We start from the raw sequence: 19470 nt of genomic DNA, 5'->3' as shown, positions 1-19470 counted from the left end.
AAAACATGACTGATGTTTCTCAAAGTGAAAAAAATAAATACTGAAAGCAGCTGTTCATTACCACTCAGGTTAAACCAGCGTCAGACATTACAAGAGTTCTTGGCTGAACTCATTCATTACGGTATACTTTGATATATTCATGATTTGACACTTAACTACTCATCATGTCATTATGTGATGAACTGCTGTTTTCTGTTGATGGTGGCAGTGAGCGCAGTTACTCGTTTCTTCAGCAGGTCTTCGTATACCTAGTGCTGTGCTTGGGGCTCCATATACCGCATGCAATCCTGCCAATAGTCCTGAGAGGTAGGGAGCACTCTCCTTTGTGGATGAGGACCCTGATGCTGGAGGGCTTCTGCGGTTTGCCCAGGTTCACCCAGCTGCTAAATTGTGTGGCTCCGCCTTGCCTAAATCCAGCGTTTGTTTATAATGTTTCTAAGTAGGACAGATATACTGAGTAAGTAGCAGTGTTTTATAAGGCTTTGCTAATTAGCCAAGATAAATTTTCATACTCACTTTAGAATTGCCCACTTTAATCCTGTGTAATAAGATAGTGTGATTAAATGGAGTCTTTGGTATCGGAGAGCTAAGTTAGGTGAGAGCTCATAATGCCTTCAGTTATTTTTGCTTTGGGGTTTATGGGTTGAGTAGATCGATTGTAGGCCTTTGAGCACCTCAAATAAACAGTTTTTTCAAACATTAGATTTTCAGCCCTTTCTAGCTCTTGTCTGTTAAGTGTTTTTTTAATGACATATTTGTTGGTTTGGGCTTCCTATGAATATTTCATTTCTCTTAAGCTTTATATTATTTTTGAAATCAGCCTGGAAACCACGAGAACAGAGTGAGACGTTGCCTCGGCCTGACTCCCTCTGCAGTGCGGATGGCAGAGAGCTTGCATCTAGGGCTGTGGGCTTCTTTCATTTTGCTTTATTGTTGATTTCAAGACGCCGGTAGCTTTTAGCTTCCTTCTCTGCTCCAGTGTTCTTTTGTTGAGAATGACTGACTATTCCACTGAATAAAAGATAATTTAAAAAGTTTTCTTAGGCTCAGTGTTACAGATCATGAACATATGTTAATTAGCATACTTTCAAAATTAAATCTAGAAACTGATTTTAAGTGTAATTCTGATGTGTTTGTGGTATAATTAAAGTCATGCTTGTTAGATTCTTTCACTGTCTTAAGATATGACAGCAATAAAAGATACATATTTTTTAAATTTTGTTTTGTCAAAATGTTTTTTGGAGGGGTAGTTTTTTGGTTTTTTCCTGTTCCTTTAACAAGAGTTCATCGGAACTGTTTGAAGCAGTAGCTTCTTAAGAGGTTTTGTTTGCTGGTAAAGCCGTTCCTATTCTAGAGGCTTGAGTCACTTCTGAGGAAAAGCAGAAAAGGAAACAAGAACGAGAAAGGAGTTGCCCTGACCTGTCTGTGTGCGCTCCTGAGTTTTCCTCATGTGGGGCAGGGGTTGATCGTTGCGTTTATCCCACAGTAGCATCTTCAGGATATGTGTGCGTGTATGAAAGCTTTAAAACTTCTTGGAGCTGTAATAAGATACAATCTGACCTCTTCTACCTAAACTTTTACTGAGAGTGCTTTATTCAGTTGCTCCTTAAAGGTTTAGTTAGGTCGTTAACACCCTCCCCTCTGCCTCACTCACACTGTAGGCTGGACAGACCATTGCTTAGGAATCTGTGCTTTCATTTTTCAGACTTCTGAAGCACTTTTCTTTCTGTCTTATCCTTCTCTCTCAAAATTAAGAGGAGGCAACTTTGTTTAAAAGGTTAAAACCTGACACATATATTAAGAAAAAGTCCTGAGGATTGTAAGGGACTAGAAAACTCTTGAGTGTTCTGAGGCACTTTTTTGTAGCTATTTATTTCCTCTTCCCATTTTTATGGTCATGATCCTGAAATTTAAAAGTATTTTTTGACAGAAATTTTCATTATTATACAGTGGTAAACGTATAATTATTTTAATTGTTATATAGTAAATTTAATATGTTTTTAATATACAAAGAGTAGTTGAATAGTTTCAGAGAGGAGAGATTAATTCTAATAACAAAATAATGATATTATATGTGCATGGTGTTTAAAAATACCTGATTCTGAAGATTATGACAGCCGGAATTCTTGCTAATTTTGATATTTTAAGAACTTTAAAGTTGATATGTTCTTATTAGTTTAATCGGTGTCTGAATGACCAAACGGAATTTACCCTTAATGAAAGAGCTGTGTTTTACCCGTTACATAGAGTTGCAGAGGATTATCTTTGCTTTGGTTAAAAAGAAAAGCAGTAAGTGCTGCTTAGGCTAAAATACCCTCCTCCCCCTTATTTCTGTTACATCTTCAGTGATAAACAGTCTTTTCCTCTTGTACTTATAATCCTGCCTCTTGGTGCAGTCTTTTGTAGGTTTCCTGAGACACCACATGCCACAAAAATGAAGGCAAACTGGTTTGTTCACCCTGGTTTAGAACCCCAAAACCGAATCATGCTCAGTGTTTGTGGTTGTAGGAGGCTGTAGGACAATTTAGAACCGGCAACACCGAAATTCCTATGCCTTTTGTTAATTTTCTACTGTTTGCATTCTCAGGTTCAGTTCTCATTCTCTTGCCAGTTTGAGGTGTAGAGTAAACCTCTCTGGTTCTGTTGGCTGTATTTTTTTTTAATCTGTGAGATTTTCAGAACCTGTTTCTCTGCAGTAAAGTGACTACTGGCTTGAAGCAGAAAGTCTTAGGTCTCTGTGAGGAGTGGGAGCATCACTGCCCACCGCCTCCTCCCTTGGTCCCCTCTCCATAAACGTGTTGATGCCAGCATCAATGGAAAGCAAGTCTCATGTTCATGTCTACTGGGTTCATGCTGCAGGCAGCAAGCATGGTGCTGGTTAGTTGTAGTTTTGATCTATGTCTGTTTACACATAATGTATTGTAACATTTGTACTATTAACACTGGAGTTGAAATTAAAGTTTCCCTCTCACTGTCATCCAAAACAAGTAATAGAAAGGAGTAGCTATCAGTAGCCTCAATTTTGGCTGGATTTTTGAACAGGGGCTTTAAGATTCCAGATTTGCTTGTTTTTAGAAGTTTTATTAGCTGCTCAGTGTATTATCCAGAAAGTATCTTTGATCATAGAAGTATTTGATAACAAGATCAAATTTGACTGTTAAGCATAATATCTATTTGTGGTTTTGATTCCATCAAAATTATAAATTCAGGCATTCAGGCTGGAAAATAATGTAAATTACTGTCTGTATGCCAAAGCAAATTAAATTCATGGTGATCCTTAACTAACACTGTTTCTGATCCTCTTCAGTTTTAGAGAGGCAGGGTTCTCTAAATCTCACAATTGATTGTCAGAAAGTACATGGAACTGGTAAACTTTGTTTTCACAGAAAATGATTGTTATGCTCCCCCCAACTTCAGTTTCTCTGTTAAAGCTCATTAAGTATATTTACTCAGGCTTCACTGTTGCTTCTGTATTAAATACAACTGGATCAGTATTTTGTAAATAGATAACTTGCTTAAAACGAGCCTGATGTGAGTGTACGTTGGATGGAGGAGAGAAGGGAAAAATTGTTGGCCCAGTTATACCTTTGAGTGCTGGGAGATGTACAGGATGTGGACTTCATTGTGGCGTGCTGGAACTTAGCCTTGGAATTACAAGGCCAGGTTCAAACCCCAGCTCCACCAGTTAACAGTAGTGTGACTTTGGAGGGGTTACTCTACATATATTGATCTTTGGTTTACTTGTCTGTAAAATGGGATAAGACCTACCTTGTAGGGTTACCATGAGCATTAAGTGAGAGCCTCATAGGAGCGGGTGTGGCATACCAACCTGGGTCTGTTGTAATTGGTGATTGCTGGCAAAATCAGCTGTGTGGTAATAACTCTGCCTGTTCTTGACTTATTGTGGCACTTCTGGATTAAAAAAAAAATGAACAGCTTCAGCATCTTCTAACGTGTTTTTTGAAGATCCTTATGTTTTGCTTTGGTGACATGGAGTGAATTAAGTAGATTGCAAATTAGGTGAGACAGCAGAGCTTTGGATCTGCAACTAGATACACATCAGGACACTAGAGGATTCCTCTGGTGTCGGGCATCTGCTTCTCTCTTAAAAGCTGTCTTGTTTCACTAGTTACGCAAACTAGGACACCTGTGGTTACACAGGTTGGTGGCTTGGATAACTCTTGGAGTCTGATGTGTTGCACGGGCAGAAGTAAATGTGTTTCACTGCTTGCTGCCCAAATGAAGGGTTTACTGTTTTCTTCCTGCTGTGTGTCTTAGGTTTATGTGGTCCAAACCACTCATAACTGTACTTGGTTATAACAAAATTTTATGCAGGTGACATTTTGGATGAAATTTGAATACATTTTCTTGGATATTATCAGACGGCCTTGAAGGTAACTGTGTGGGAGCTATTTCAGTGCTGTATATGACAGATTAGGAAATCTGGATATGAAATCAGGGAAAAACAAAAGTTTGAAAGAGCTATTTTCTTAGGAGAAGTGACTGATTAAGTTGATGATATGTTTTATTTATTATGCACAATTATATATTGTACATCATTAAGTGTCCTGATTATCTGTGCAACATGTTTATCACGCAGTCTGAGGCACTGGGGCTTTCTTTTCAGGATCACGCAGGAGTACTGTCTGCGCATATTCACGTGAACTAGCAGCTTGACTGTATGGCATCACAGGTGGTCTCAGCCCCAGAAGTTGTGTTTATGGCTGTTCATGACTGTCTGGGGAGAGGAGCCTTAGGTGTTAGCTGATTTTCAAAGGGGTCTAAGGTTTCTTCTTCTTCTTCTTCTTCTTTTTTTTTTTTTAAATCCCATTCTCTGCCCGCTACAGACCCAGAGGTTCTGCTGCAAATGGTCTGGGGCACATCCTGGGCCCCAGCATTTTTCTGGATGTTCTCCCAGGCAAGTCTACTTTACATGTTTTTCTCAGTGAACACGTTAGCCTTGAAACATAGATGCGCAGGCTGTACTCCCAGGTGTGGGTGATGCGGGAATTCCACAGATTAACGTGGGCTCGGTAGGGCCCTGCGTCCTCCCAGGTCAGGCCGCTGATCTGCAGGGAGCGGCCTGGCCCCACCACACTCAAACGACCCCAGTATGGCGTTTCCGCTTGGTGAAAGGCATCTGGCCCTCCAGCTTCTACCAGGGTTATCGTGGCTATAGCCCTGGGGACCGAACGACACATCCAGAGGATGCTCTCCACCTGCTGTTCATCCTGCAGCTGCAGGGGCAGAATGACAGACCCCCCTAGGGTCCCAGTTACCACCACGGGGGCTGAGTCCTCTCCGGAAGCCCCTGGTCCTGCAGACACAGAACAGAAGCTTCAGAAGCAGCTTATTACGTCGGAGGCTCACAGCAGGCCTGAGAGTCAGGGCAGTGATTATTATTCCTATTTTGCAGGAGAGAAAACAGAGACCCACGGAATTTAGTTGCCTTGCTCAAGACCACACAGCTAGTTCATGATAGACTAAGGTTTCTTCTTGAAGAGATTAGGAACCACTAAAGGGAACTAGTATGCTTAATTTAAAAAATTAAGCAGAGGGTGTTTGTTAGAAGCAATAAAATAAGTGGGATATGGACTTTAAAAAAATGAGGTGTGCTCACAATTTCTGCTATTAGAGCATTTATACATACTGATAGGGATGTCAGCGAGTGTTTGATGTAATTCTTCTCTCAGTGAAACGTCTGCCCCACTGGACTTGTATGTTTCCGTAATGATACCTGGGTGGGATTGTGTGAATCGTTGTAGAACAAATGAGCAAAACAAATGGATGGATTCGGGTTTGTTAGTAGAAGCAGAATGTCATTGTCTTCATAAGAGGGAACATATGCTGACAATTTGGACTTACAGGCATGGGGTTTCTGTAATTTGTTCAGTAGGATCCACTGTGGATACTCCTTACAGTTGATTCCATTTATTGAGTCTGTGTCAGGCACTGTGCAGAGTTCGTTCTTTACGCACATTATCTCCGGTTCTCCTCCCAAGGACAGTATCGGGCAGTTTTCACCGGGATGTGTCGTAGTCACTTCCCCTCTGCCCTGAACAGCATTACTTCTCATTATTCAAGTCATAGTCCATGGCTGCGCAACTCAGTCTGAGTTTTGTGTGTGTCCGTTTTGAGGGCTTCTGTCCCCGAGGCCCCGTTTTATTCACAGTGCCGCCTCAGCACCGGAGGAGGGGAGTAGGGAGAGCCCAGTCCCGAGCCTCACTTTAGTTGAGGTCAGCTCTTTGCAGGGAAGATGTGTGACCTTGGGGACACAGAACCCTTTTGGGGGCAGGTGAAATGAGTAGCTGGAATGAGACTGAGACCCCTTTCCCAGCGTGGACCTGGCCTGGGAGACAGCTGTGTTTCAGATCCCCCCTGTGTGAGCCCCTCCTCCTGGGCTTCCTGGTTGGCGGGGAGCATTATTTTACCCTTGTGTTGGCAAAAGAGAGAAGCGTCAGCTCAGGACCCTGTGGGATGATCCTTGGAGACCAGCACTGTGCAAGATTTAGTATCTCTAAAAGGCTGTGATCTCAGTGCGAGAGCCCCTTGGCTGTGCTCCTACAAGAGCCGTAGCTTGTAGCAGGGCCAGCCGTCCCCTGAGCCTCCCAGCTTCGCCTGGCTGGAGGGCTGTTTACATCCCCCTCGCCACCCCTCTCAACCCCCCACCCTGCCTCCCGCAAATCCATCTCTCTGTCTCTGTCCCTCCAGCTCTCTCCCCATCTCCCTGTCCTTCCCTCTTCCCTCCTGCCTGATTTCCTCCCTCCTGCATTCCCTTCTTTTTATTTTTAATGAAATACAGATTTTTCTGGAACATTTTTCCATTCAGAATTTGCTTTTTGTCACTAATAGGGCCTTTCTGCAAACGGGCTTGCTTTTCACAGAGTTAGACGTATAATTTCCGTTTTACATTCCTTTGGGCCAGACTCTTTGTCGTAATATATATGTATTCCCTGTAGCTCTTAGCAAAATGCCTTGTAGTTAGTAAGCACCCAAGAAGAATTATCTAACTACTTCTGCTTCACTGTTATTCCAGAAACTTTACAAAGCAATGTAGAGGAAGAATTAATCTAGCAAGAATAATGAGCCTGGGCCAAATGTGAACAGTAGTCTGATGTAGGCTAGTACATCTGAGAATGAGATGAGCTATTAAATAGGCTAGTAGGATTTTGTACTTAGGTGGAGAACTGAGAAAAAAATTTGAAATTGAATTTAAATGTAATTTGTGATTTACAAAAATAACTACCTTATGAAGAGAACACATTTTAGATCTTTCTCTGCTTCTTGAATCTGAAAGACAGCCTCGGCAGTTTTGAGTTTGTCAGGGGGTGAATTTTGTGCTGGCCTGTGTGCACGCGCAAGCCCTGGAGAACTCCAGGCTCTTTTCTGATGGAGCAGAGACACATCTGAACGTGCAAAAGCAGCTGGAAGACAGTGGAGGGCTTAAACAAGAGGGCATGAGCTCATTTAGCAACAGCAATGAGAGTCTTAATAAGTATACTGGAATCAAAGGGTCTCATTCCATGGTAGGTCCCAGTGATTAGGTAGTTTAGTTACCTGTAAGTTCTTTAATTTTTGTGAATAAATTTCTTAAACCTCTACCAAAATGTGTCATATTCAAGTGCCATGGCCTCATTTTTACATTTTAGGAGAGGCAAAATAAAAGCTAGTGAACAAGACTCTGACTACCAAAACACTGACCCTCAGCTTATACCTGCGAGGCACTCAGCGTGATTGTTTAAATTAGATTTTTGATTTACATAATTATGGGTATGGTAACCAAGTGCATTGAAACAAGAGGAAGAATAGGAGACATGTGGCTGTTCCAAAGGAGAAAAAAAAATCAATTTTTTGTTTGCAATAATGTGATCACAGGAAAAAGCTGAAGGATATACACCAAAAGGCTCACAGCGGTAATTTGAAGGCTTAAGCAGTTTGGGCTGTTTAAATAATGTCTTGTTTTTGAATATAGTTGATCCTCGAACAACGTGAGTTTGAGCTGCATAGATTAACTTACATGCAGATATTGTTTTCAGTAGTCAGTAGTAAGGACTAAACTGAGGTTGGTTGAACCCAAGGATGCGGAAACATGGATAGGGAGGACCCGAGTATACGCAAGGCTGGCTGTAAGTTATCCACGAAGCTGCCGCTGCCCGGAGGATTGACACCCTGGACCCCCATGTTGTTCAAGGATCAAATGTACTTTAAATCCCTTTTAAATCTTTGTGTCTCTGTTCTGGACTTGGTATTTCTGGGGAAGGTCTGTTTTTCTGTGCGCTATACTAGGATGTACAGGTAGGAGATGGCAGAGAAAGCACTTCAGCAGTGCCTCTTGCTGTGTGGGCCAAAGTAGAAAGTTGAGGCCTTTTCCAAATTGTACTGATGTAAAATTGCATGTGTTTATCTCCACCAAAAGAAACATCTTCAATTGTCTCATTAATTTTGCTTTTGTAAGTATATCTTTAAAAAAATCATTTTTTAATTTTTTTGGCATCATGTAACCAAATGTTCATCTAGAAAAATTAGACAATACAGACACATGGAGAAACAGGTACCATACCCTCATCAGTAATGTCGTCACTGGGTGCCACCCGCCAGCATCTTAACGCAGATCCTCTTGGTTTACATCTATGGATAAACTATAGCCTGACTTTTATTAATTAGCGATATGGCTTGACCACTGTTCCTGTGAGCATTTCTGTACACAAATGTAAAGAATGAATTTTATATGTTGCAATTGTGTTGACTTAGATTTTTGTATGTAGATTTTACTTCCTGAAAATATTTTTAAACTAAATTTTATTATTATTTCACCAGGATATAGTGTTATAAAACTTATTGTGGACTTTGAAAGGGAAAAAAAAGACTTTGCTTGTAGCTGAGACTAACCAATTCTCGAGGGTGTGGCCGTCCCCTCTGTTTTAGGGTTGCCATGCACTTTTAACACACCGCCTCCTGCGCAGCTCCCAGGCCTGCTTTGTTTGGCCACCGGGGACTGACACCTGAACTTGAATTAAGTTCTTTGCAGTTGCCAATTCACTTTTTATATGTAAGGTTTTCAGGCTTTAGAGACACCTTTTTTCCCTGTAAGATAAAGGCTACTGAAATTCCATGAGAAGAACTCTAGAAGTGAAAATGATTATAAAGCAGAACAGGCTAGTAGCTTGTTTAAGTTTCAGAGGTATTTAATTAGTCTCCAACATTTTGTTTATGCCATAGACTTTTTGAGGTTCCCAAGAGTGTAAGGAAATTTAAAGCTTCCTTAGTTTGAAATTTCTGAAGTTTGTTTGGGGAGCCATTTCTAGTATTTGGAATTAACCAGTCAAAGCTGCTAAAAGCCTTTTTAAAAAAAGAAATTAAAGGCTCCCTTCAGATGTAATCTTTGCTGTCCTCCCATCAGCCTGACATTTGGAAGAGTTGGGGAGCCAGAGCCTCCCCAGCGGCAAAGGCTGTACACCCCACCCCCTCCCTGCGCGGGATGCAGGCATTCCAGGAATTTATACTGTGATCCACAGCACTGAAAAATCCAGAACTTTGTTCCATTGTTTCTGTTGAAGCAAAGCCTAGAGTCCTGTTTTAATACCAGGAGCAACTTAAAACCAGAGAGGTTTTATTTTTATAATTTGCTTCCAGGATTACAGGCAGCTCTGGGTGAGGAGTTTACAGAAAAAGATTTGAAATTATGCCCAAGGAGCTTAACAGAATTTTTTTAGTACCAGGTGCATTTCAAAATTATTCTCTGTGCAAAAGCAATCTATAGAAAACATACAGCATATTGCCTTCATAAAAACCAACTATTGCAGCATCTTACTGCTTCACATTTCTCTCTGAAACATCGTGGTCTGATGGAGCCAAGGCTGAAGGGGCTCGCTTGCCCGCTGAGCTCACCGTGGCCGGTTGTAGAGGCCACTTCTGATCATCAGGCAACGGGTAACGCTGTCGGCCTTTACCAACGAGGAAGACTTTTCTGCTGGCAGTTTCTGAGTCCCTGTTCTCTCCCCAGTCCTACTGCCGCAGGCTCCCCCCTTGTCCTGTCAGGGCCTTTTGATGACTTCCAGGGTCACCAAGTCATTATCTTCGTCGTCGTCGTCTTTTCTAAGCGTACGTGAAGGATATTGAAGTGGACTGTTAATTCCTAGTGGAAAACCTAGTTTCATATCTGTTTCCAGCTTCTCTTCTCTACTCATCACGCCAACTGCAGCATGTTACCCACTGCCCCATGTGAAGCAGTGCTGAGGCCTAACCCTGCCCACCCTCTGCAGCTCGCACAGAGCGTCCTTTTGGCCATCCTGTAAGCGAACAGTTCTGCTGTTGTCTGCTGGGTCCCTTTCTTGACTACATGATGTGTTAGAGGTTTGGGTTTTTCTCAGTCCTCGAAAGAAATTACTCAGCATGGACGTTACGCTTTTCCCCGTAAGCGTTTCATCTGGTTTGGGGCCTGCCGTCATGGAAGAAAACCACACTCTTGCCTTTCAGAAATTCAGAAAGATGTGTAATGAGTTTGTATGTTCATGATGAATTTCTGGAACTTGCATGGAATACAGATGGCACAGTTAATCCTTTTTAAGGGTGATACTGGAACCCACACAGTGTCACTAACAAGGCTGGTAGAACACGGTGGATAGAATAGTGAGTTGTTTGGGAATTAAAATCGCAGCTTTACTGCAAACTTGCTGTGAGAGTTTAGGTGGTTCTTGTGATGAGATAAAGCTCAGAGGAGTGTGTGTGTGAAGTTTGGCTCAGCCATCTTCAGGGCTCTTTCTACTTCGGATTCAGGGTTCTCTCTCTTACCTTTTATTGTAGCCCATTCATTCCATTATTCCATATCATTTCTGTTCTCTGAGGTCTGTACCCTCTGCTTAGCTGAGTACTTTGTTGAAGTCTTTCTTCAGCCTTGAGTGAACTCATGCTTCCAGTCTTCAGATTTCCTTTGTAGGACCCTCTCATTTTGGGGCAGGAAGAAGAGAAAGATTTTTGTAATAGAATGGTCACGAAGAGAGGACATTCCAGATGGTAGTGTCACAGGGCTGGGGAGAGAAATTTTCAAAATGTAAATCCCATCAAATGCCAAAGAGGAACTTGGGGCAAATAAAGAAATCTGGGGTTTTGTAACTACCAGGTCAGAAGTAACCATGGAAAGTGGAGTTCCAGTAGCATGGGAGGATGAGAATTCAGTGGTAGGGATGGCGGGCTGAGTGAGTGAGACCTGGAGGCTGCACGCACAGCCCCCCTCTCTGGGGAGTCAGGGCTGGTCCCTGTCCAGGGCAGCCCGTTTCCTGGATGACCACTCATGGTACGATGTGGACCCTCCCAGGTGGGGACTTGCCTGGTTTGGAATCATCTGTGTAATCTGAGTGAGGTCGCCAGCTCCCCGAACACAGAAGAGATAGACCTGCTTTGGTGCTCTCATGCTGACTTCTGGTTTTATGCTGTAGAGTTGGGTAGCTCCCCAGTGAAGAGGCAGGCGGTGCATGTAGAATTACATATGGTTCTAAATTTAATTCATTTAAATCACCAAATGCATGAGCCTTCACTGTTGTGATGAATTTTTAATGTAGCTTGAGCAAGCCTTCTAGAATTTTGCATTCTCTCTGATGCCTGACCATTTTAAAGTGAAACATTCTTTAGAATTTCCTAGGGTTTGTCTAGTTCATCAGAAGAGTAGAACATAGTCCAGAACCTAAATTATTCATGTGCTGCTTTATGCACCTTACATTGCAGGCACAGCAGAATCATGCTACGCGTTGTCTTTAAAATGTACTCATTGTGGCTGTCAGATTTCTTTATATGGTAGCTCTTTCTCCAGAAAATCTAGTTTTACTGATTTTATTTAGCAGTGAATCATATTTGCTCAGATGGGGGTTCTATGCTGTTGACTGATAATTGTTTCTGGCATAAGATGAAATGGGAAAAAAAATCTGCATTCCAATTTGATTGTCCCTTTTCTGTAAATGCAGTAAAAGTCTATATCACTTTTATTTGCCCTTGAAACAGAGTGAAATAATGGTTATAACGTGCTTTGTAAAGAATAAGATTACTCTTACTATGTCATTATCGGTCTTAAGAACTGAACGTGGTAGAGCACTTCAGGTATCATCATCCTCAGGTTTGAATTTTAACTCCAGAGATGACTTAGGTGTGTGACCTCGGACGGATGACTTTACGTCTGTGATCCTTGGGTATCTGTAAAACAAGGGGCAGGGATTGGGACTTCAGGGCTTCCTAGCAGAATGGTACTTAAGAGGTAAGGGCATCAGTCTCACAACGTGGGCAAGGGATAGGCCTGAGAGTAAGTATACCACATCCTGCCTGCCACGGAGAACACAGAGATGATTCTGGGGGTCCGGGAGGGAGAACCTTGATGCAGTGGGTAACTGCTGTTTTCCCTGTCTCAGTTTTCAGTTTCCTTCATCTTTATATGTGTGTTTCTTTTCCTCATATACATAATGTTTTGTCCTGTCTTCGTTGTGTTCTTTGTCATCGTTTCCATTTCACTTTCCTTGTGTTTCATTCCTGTATCTTTCTTGTTTAGACCAAGTGGAGCACGCAGCTGGCAGAGCCTCTGTGTAGGACCCTTCAGGAACCTGATGGTAAGTGCACACGTGTACTTACCAGGCTCGCAGCGGCTCTGCCGGACCAGTTCTCCAGGCACCTCCTGCCTCGCAGCCAGAAACTAACACATCCCCCTCCCTGTGTAGAAGTCCTTTCAGGTTGTCTTTGGTTATAAGTTTTTTTTCTTTTAATTTGATTACATATAGAACAGAAACCAAGCATCAGGCGGGGAAATGTATCGATAAAAGGAAACGTGCAGCTTCCACCAGCTGTTAGTACGCTCTTTGGCTTTGAGCGACACCAGGCAGACCCAAGTGTGAGTCAGGTGCCCAGGTTCCAACTTCTGTCCTGTCACAGACTTGCTGGTTAGTCCCCCTGGGACCCTGGTCTTCGTTTCTGTCACAAAATCGCAGATAGGACAGGTGATTTCAGTAGCCCCTTCATCTCTAGTCCATGGTCCTAATTAGAAGTAACTCGAGTGTTAGATGGTTCTGATAGAGATTGAGAAAATCATTTCATGTATCAGACAATCTCGGTTCCATGGATGAGTGGTAACTGGATTCATGACAGACTCATTTCTGTCGTAAGCTAAGTCTGTCGTGTTCACCCAGGCACATAGGAGGTAAGTTTAATTGTCCATTCCTTAGCTTTTAGAATCGATTTATCAGTGTTATTCAGACACTTTAAAAGTTGTAATGAGTGTGTAGACCGCAGAGCCCCGTGTGTCTCTGGTGACCTGTGTTGTGTTGGTTCAGCCCAGTGGTTCTTAACCTGGAGGGACACTTCCTCCCGTTTTTGGTGAGACCTTTGGCCGTGTCACAACTAGAAGTAGGGGGATGCTATTGGCACCTAGTGGGTGGTGGTCAGGGGTGCTGCTGGGCAACCTCCGGTGATGCCTTGGACAGCTGCACGACAGAGTGTGGTCAGGCCCTGAGTGTTGGCTGTGCTGCGGTCGAGACGCCCTGGGAATGCAGCAGCCTGTGGTGGGTACTCTTGTTCGTCCTTGAATGGGATGCTCAGGTCCCTACTGCACGTGGCTTCTCTTCAACAGGACATCAGGGTTTCCTGGTCACGGTTTTTAGAGAGGAGGTGGGGGAGGGGTTGGAAGGAGTGGCAAAGCTTCTCACTGATTGTGTTTGGAGAGTCCAAAAATAGACATTTGATACTAAGTATCAGCTAGGTGTTCTAACATTGTTTTTATGCAAGGAAAAAAACTCAGAATAGCACTTTTACCTTTTGGTTATGTGATTTTATCCTTAGTACATATTAACAAATGGTATTATTAAAGTTATGCTTTGTTTTATTACAAATCTAGAAATTTTACTTATTTAATACTCTATTTCATATAGGCTGGTTTACTCTTTTTGTACAACCTGCTTACCAGCTTCATAGACTGTGCTTGAGACGTTGCAGAAAAAATTTTGAATTGCTTTTGTAAGGGATCGTATTACAACAAATCAACATCTGTTTTTCTGTTACATTTTACTGTGTATCTTTTAATTGAAAAGTAAGGTTTATGCATAAGAGGGAAGATTTAGACCTCCATTTTTACTTTATTTTGAAAGTTCATACCTGTACAAAGTAGAAAGTAAAAGGTTAGTAAGAAGGGGTCATAGGCTTTGGCTTGTTTGGGGTACCTGTGGTGGTACTGATGTCTTATGACAATTTGGGGGTTTTGATCCAGGGAAAAACCTTTCTGAATATAACTTTTGAATCCAGTGTCTGAGGGCCCTTTACGTGAACCTCATGAGACATGAACGGCAGTACTGGAGCAGTTATGCTGGAACCAGGTAATCATTTATGTTACCTGCATTGTTTGCTACCAGTAGTCTTGGATGCACTGAGCATCTCACACAGGGAAGAGCGTGTGTCATAGTGAGGATAAGGAAACTGGCTGGATCCAGATTCGCTTAAACACGACTGGGTTTCTCAAGGCCTTTGTTAACAGATTTGAGTGAAGTGCTGTTAAGTTGACCAAAGGAGAAAGACTTGAAAGAGGAGGTTACGTCTCACGACATGAAAAGGTGGTTTCGTGTCCTTGCCCCGTGCGGCGGGGATTGCTTTATAGCCCTCCCACCTGGAGACGCAACTCGGCCGTCTCCGTGCAGACTTCTGTTTCCACCAAAACATGGTTCCAGTGAAGTGTGTGCCTGTATCCTCAGTTCCCCTTCAAGCTGCCTTTAGAAATGAATGGATTGGCATGTTACCAGGAATTTGAGAGAAGGTCTTATATAGTTGCAGAAAACATCTTCTGTGCTTTTTATGGACTGAAGAATCAGGGACTTAAAACGGTATTTTAGAATTTACTTTTTAAGGCTAACAAGTTAAATGGCTGCTTATTAAGTATTTTATACTTTTTTTTCCTGTGCATTTCTCAGATATTTATCAGAGTCTGGTGGTGGTTTTTTAGGCTTAATGTTTGCTTTGTATCATGACTGATGTTTCTGTGTTTAATCATTGTGATCTTTGCAGTGATGATATTTTGTGTCTCTGACCTCATTTTTACCTGTTGTCTACATTTTAGTTAATTATGCTCTTCTGTAGTGATTCTCTGTTCTGGAATGCCATTTTCCAGAAGCTATGAGTGTGGTTTCTCACTTGTCATTTTACTAAATCAGAGATAAAGCTGGCAAGAGGCTTGTTCTGAAAGAGAAAGGACAGCTCCGGGAGCGACTGAACCCTGGTCCGGGAGAACACTGCAGAAAGAGAAGGAAAGGTTTAGGACCGATCAGTAGGAACTTACTCTGAATCTGAAAACTGAAAAAACAAAAGCTACTAGGAATAAGAAACACAGAATTTAAAAAATGGAAAAGTCACAAATTCTGATTAAATCCCCCAAAGACCGAGCTCCCCAGCCTTCAGTGTTAGTGCTTCTGTAGAGAAGTTCTGTAGAGTTGTTGATCCACATGGAATATCTTGGTGACTTTCGTCCATTGCTCCAGCTTGTCAGAAATGTGTTGCATTTAATCTTATCTTCTGGACTGTGTTATCACTTGGAATGCAGTTAATGTTTCCTGACTTCCATTCTCTGAATTGTTAATGAAATATTGAATTGTACTGGGCCTCAAGTCACGTCCCTCAGGACCCTCAGAGTGCCGTGCCGTGCCGGCCGACAGTGAATTATTCATAATCACTCTGCTTTTGATATTTGAGCCCTGGTGCATGGGTAGCCCTTGCAATTCAGCATCATCTCGGCTTCTGTTGTTTTACTTTGACAATTCTGGATAATCTTACCTTAACTAAAAGGGCCCCAGGTTATACCATGTTGTTTGTCTCTAATGTGCTGCTTACGAATAACCAGACTTCTGCCAGTTCCTATTACTTGTGTGGTGTTGAAATGTAGTGCCATTATCTGATTTGCCTTGCACATCAGTATTGTTAACTTTTCTAGAATATTAGTTTGATAGCTATTATAGCTATGAGAGGAACTGATTGATGCCCAAGATTCTCAAAAATGCAGGATTTATAAGTTCTTTTCTTTGACATGACTTAAAAGTTTTCGTTTTCATCATCTGTTTCTTTCTTTAGATATCTGAAGTGTTAATGACTTAGAAATCTGCAGGGTGCTATGTTTGGATTAGTAATTGTCTCCTTCAGGAATTCAGGATAATGGTGATGGAATGAACGAACAAACAAACAAATAAATAAATACTGTGTTTCAGGGAAGAAAAAATCCCAGGAAAATAAAAACAAAGCAAACAAAACTGAAGACATACTGCTGAAGACAAGTGAGCCAGATTCCACCCCTGCAAATATGAGAGATTCTGTGGAAGGTAAGCCTGGGGGTTGGGCTTGTATGATTCGGGTGTGTATTGCCAGCTCCTTTAACTTTGTATCTCCTTGGAATGCCCTTCTGAGACTCATCTGAGAGCCACAAAGGGTTAAACAGCAAAAAGGCCACCAAAATTTAGTGTGGCCAGCTGAGCCTTCCACATCCCACCTCCCCTTCAAAAAAATCATTGAAGCCCTTCCTTGTTAAAAATGAAGATATTTCTGGGTAAAATAAAACATACTATATGATTACATTTATAAATAATCTGTAAAGTACCAAACCATCAAAACAAGTCTATGGTGATAGAAGTCAGATTGGCAGGGACACGAGGCTTCTGGGTGCTGGTACTGCTCCATCACTGAGCTGGGGGTGGACGTGACAGTGTGTTTACTTTGTAAATATCTGATCTTGCTATATACTTCTGATTTACACACTTTATATATGTTTTGCACTTCAATCAAAAATTCACTTAAAAATAGCAAACACCTTCGATTTTATACATCAGAATGAAAAGTGTGTAGAATGAAAAGTATTTCTGTTTTTTGGTTAGAATTTAAACTCCCCCTTTATCTCTTTGTGTTTCTTTCCACAAGATTTTCTTCTTTATAGCCCCTTCTGGGAATTAGTATTCTCGGCCCTCCATGATCTTAGAATCCCCAGAGAGGTGGATTGAGAGGCCCTCGGGGAGGCAGGCTGTCCTGTGCTTGCTGGGGTTCAGGCACCGTACTGAGACTATTTCCATTAGAAGTGAGGGAGTTGTGTCTTCATTTGTCATGTGGCGGATTTATGCAGAGACTGGAGCTTGCCCAAGAGTTGTTCGTAGTGATGCAAATAAGCAAATTTTAAAATACAGGCTGTGACTTTGAGAAAACATTTGTAGAGAAAATAACCCAATAAAATATTGCAGATGCCTGTTATAATCATTTTATTAGCCCTGTTTGTGGGGATGACGTTCGTAAAGGATTGTAATTTTCTGTGGCATTGTATGAAGCAAGAATAGACAGGTTTATTTCCCAGAGCCTTATTAAAACTAAGTCCTGCCTGCTGATAGCAGGTTTGCCAAGACATTTGTTTGAACAAGAACAATAAGAAAAATACTTAAGAACCTTAGTGCCTTTAGTGGCAAAATTTAAAAAAAAAATCCAGTAGATCCCTCCTCCCTCCCTGCTTCAGTAATTCAGGAGTTATATTTTCCTGATACAACATCAGGTCCTATGAAAAAAGATACTTAATATTCACCTGTTTGTGAAACAGCTGGTCAGTATTCCACTGGCTCTGTACCGTATGGTGGCTAGCTTCTCCTGAATGTTCTGTGTGGTCCTCAGAAAGTGGACTATACGCTGAGCAAACAGTCTGGACTCTTCCTTGTGTTTCCCAAACCTTCCTTTATGTTTAAAACTCACCAGGCCTCCCCCAGCGTGTGGGCACACTCTGGTTCATAGAGTCGTGCACGTTTTGGTTCATATTAACTTTGGACAGTTTTAAATCTGGGATGGTTTACTTGTCTTAGAAATAATTTTTTTCATTATGAGAAACCACGCATTTTGGCTGAAAATGAACTCTATATTTTTGAGCCTTAGAGGTGTTATTTTCATTTCTGTTGTCTCATTATGACTTTTTTTTTTAAAGCAGTATCCTGTGTCTTTGTTGAAAATGTATTTTGAAAGGGAGTTAGTTCCTAATTTGAAATACCACCGTCAAATGACTGGTCTCCCAGTTAGTGGAAGACTCATGGGACTTAAGAAATTTGGGGGAGAGAAGGCTGGCGTCTAGTTAGAGGCAGAAACCTCACTGCTAGTGGATGTAGTGGAAGGTAGAAGTGGGACCGATGTTCCTAGGAAACAGCAGTGGGGCGAGGCTGAGTCACTGAGCTTGTGCCAGTGCCTGCCTGTGCGGTGCTGGGAAGGCCTGGCCTTTTTCACCCCTCCTTGTCCCCTGTATCCAGGCGGTCACCAAGTCTGTTACCAGGATTCTTGTATCGACAATCGGGCCACTTTTTTCTGCCTCTTCTGTTTCTTTCCTTTTGCATCTCAGTGTAGGCGGCCACCATCCTCTCCCTTCTTATACCACCACATCAGTACTGGTTTTCTGCCTCCTCCCAGTCCCTTAATCCACACTGCAGCCAGTCTCCCAAATGGCACTCTTCTACTTGAAAGTGTCTTAATGGCTCCTGTTGCCCCCAGCTAAGTCCATACTAGTCTCCAGTGTGCTGCATGTTTGGGTTCCTCCTGCTTGCTTTCCCTCTTCTGTCCTGGCCTTCAGTTTCCACCTGCTCAGTGCTTTCTCTGAGGAGCCTTCCCTGGTTAACCAAGCCACTGGGTATTCCTCGTGTGCTTCTGTAGCAGCACGTGCTTCCCTGACATGCGTGACTTCATGCATTTTCATAGTGTGGCGGGCTTGCCTAGCTCCTGTGAAGTGGAGCTCTGTAATGATAAGGACCTTGATGGTCCACTCACCTGGTCCTGATGAAGGGCACTCATTTGTCCGGTGGAGGGGAAGACCCTGTTCCTAGGGCCAGGAGAAGTGGGAGCAGCTGTGCTTCTCCTCCGGAACCTAACTCTTCGGGAGCCTGCGGCAAAGGGGTGTAACTCAGCAGACATGGACGTGGAGCACCAGTGCTCTGTGACAGCTCCTGCCGTGGAGCCCTTGCTGCCCTCCCTCTCCTTCCAGCCACCACCCCATTTCTCTGCTCTCCTTTACAGCTAAACTACAAAGAGTCACCTGTAGTCTCCTGTCTCCCCCTCCTCCTCCCGTTCTCTCCTGAACTCCATTAGGCGTTTGTCCCCACCACTCCTCAAAACCTGTCATGATGACCACCACACCTCCACCTTGTAAATGGAATGCTCGGTTCTCAGTCTGCATCCTGCCCAGCCCACCAGCAGTTCTGGGCGCAGCTGACCCCCTCTCCTTGAAACCTTTACTTAATTTAAGGGCCCCCGCTCTCTTGGCTCTCCAGATACCTCCCTGGCCATTCCTCTGACCCCAGGTACCAGAGTCAGTGGGGGTCACGGTCTTTCCTTCCGAGGACAGGTGACCTCGTCCAGGCCGAGGCTTCAAGTGCCATTTCTGGTCTGAGGACATTTCCAGGCTTAGCCCCTTTGTCAGACCCACTCACGCGTAACTACTTAATCTGTTTTCTTGGCTGT

The 19470-nt window shown here is 42.7% G+C and overlaps 1 protein-coding gene across 7 annotated transcripts in view; it reads left to right on the top strand.

Annotated features, from left to right (window-relative positions):
- The window catches only part of PRDM2 (PR/SET domain 2), a 110075-nt gene that overhangs the window by 53798 nt on the left and 36807 nt on the right, over positions 1-19470 (top strand). For 5 of the 7 annotated variants that reach the window (XM_072975345.1, XM_072975344.1, XM_072975341.1 and 2 more), the window contains one exon: positions 16215-16325. The exons of 1 other annotated variant lie outside the window; for it this stretch is intronic. In XM_072975345.1, coding sequence (XP_072831446.1) covers positions 16215-16325 — 111 coding nt within the window. Of the gene's footprint in view, positions 1-12532; positions 12591-16214; positions 16326-19470 lie in introns of all 7 variants that reach the window. One more of the 7 variants, XM_072975346.1, reaches the window with a different exon arrangement.

The sequence above is a fragment of the Vicugna pacos genome, chromosome 13 (genome assembly GCF_048564905.1).
Source record: "Vicugna pacos chromosome 13, VicPac4, whole genome shotgun sequence".
Taxonomy (NCBI): Eukaryota; Metazoa; Chordata; class Mammalia; order Artiodactyla; family Camelidae; genus Vicugna; species Vicugna pacos.
The sequence above is the reverse complement of the archived record's forward strand: the minus strand, read 5'-3'. Positions and strand labels throughout refer to the sequence as shown.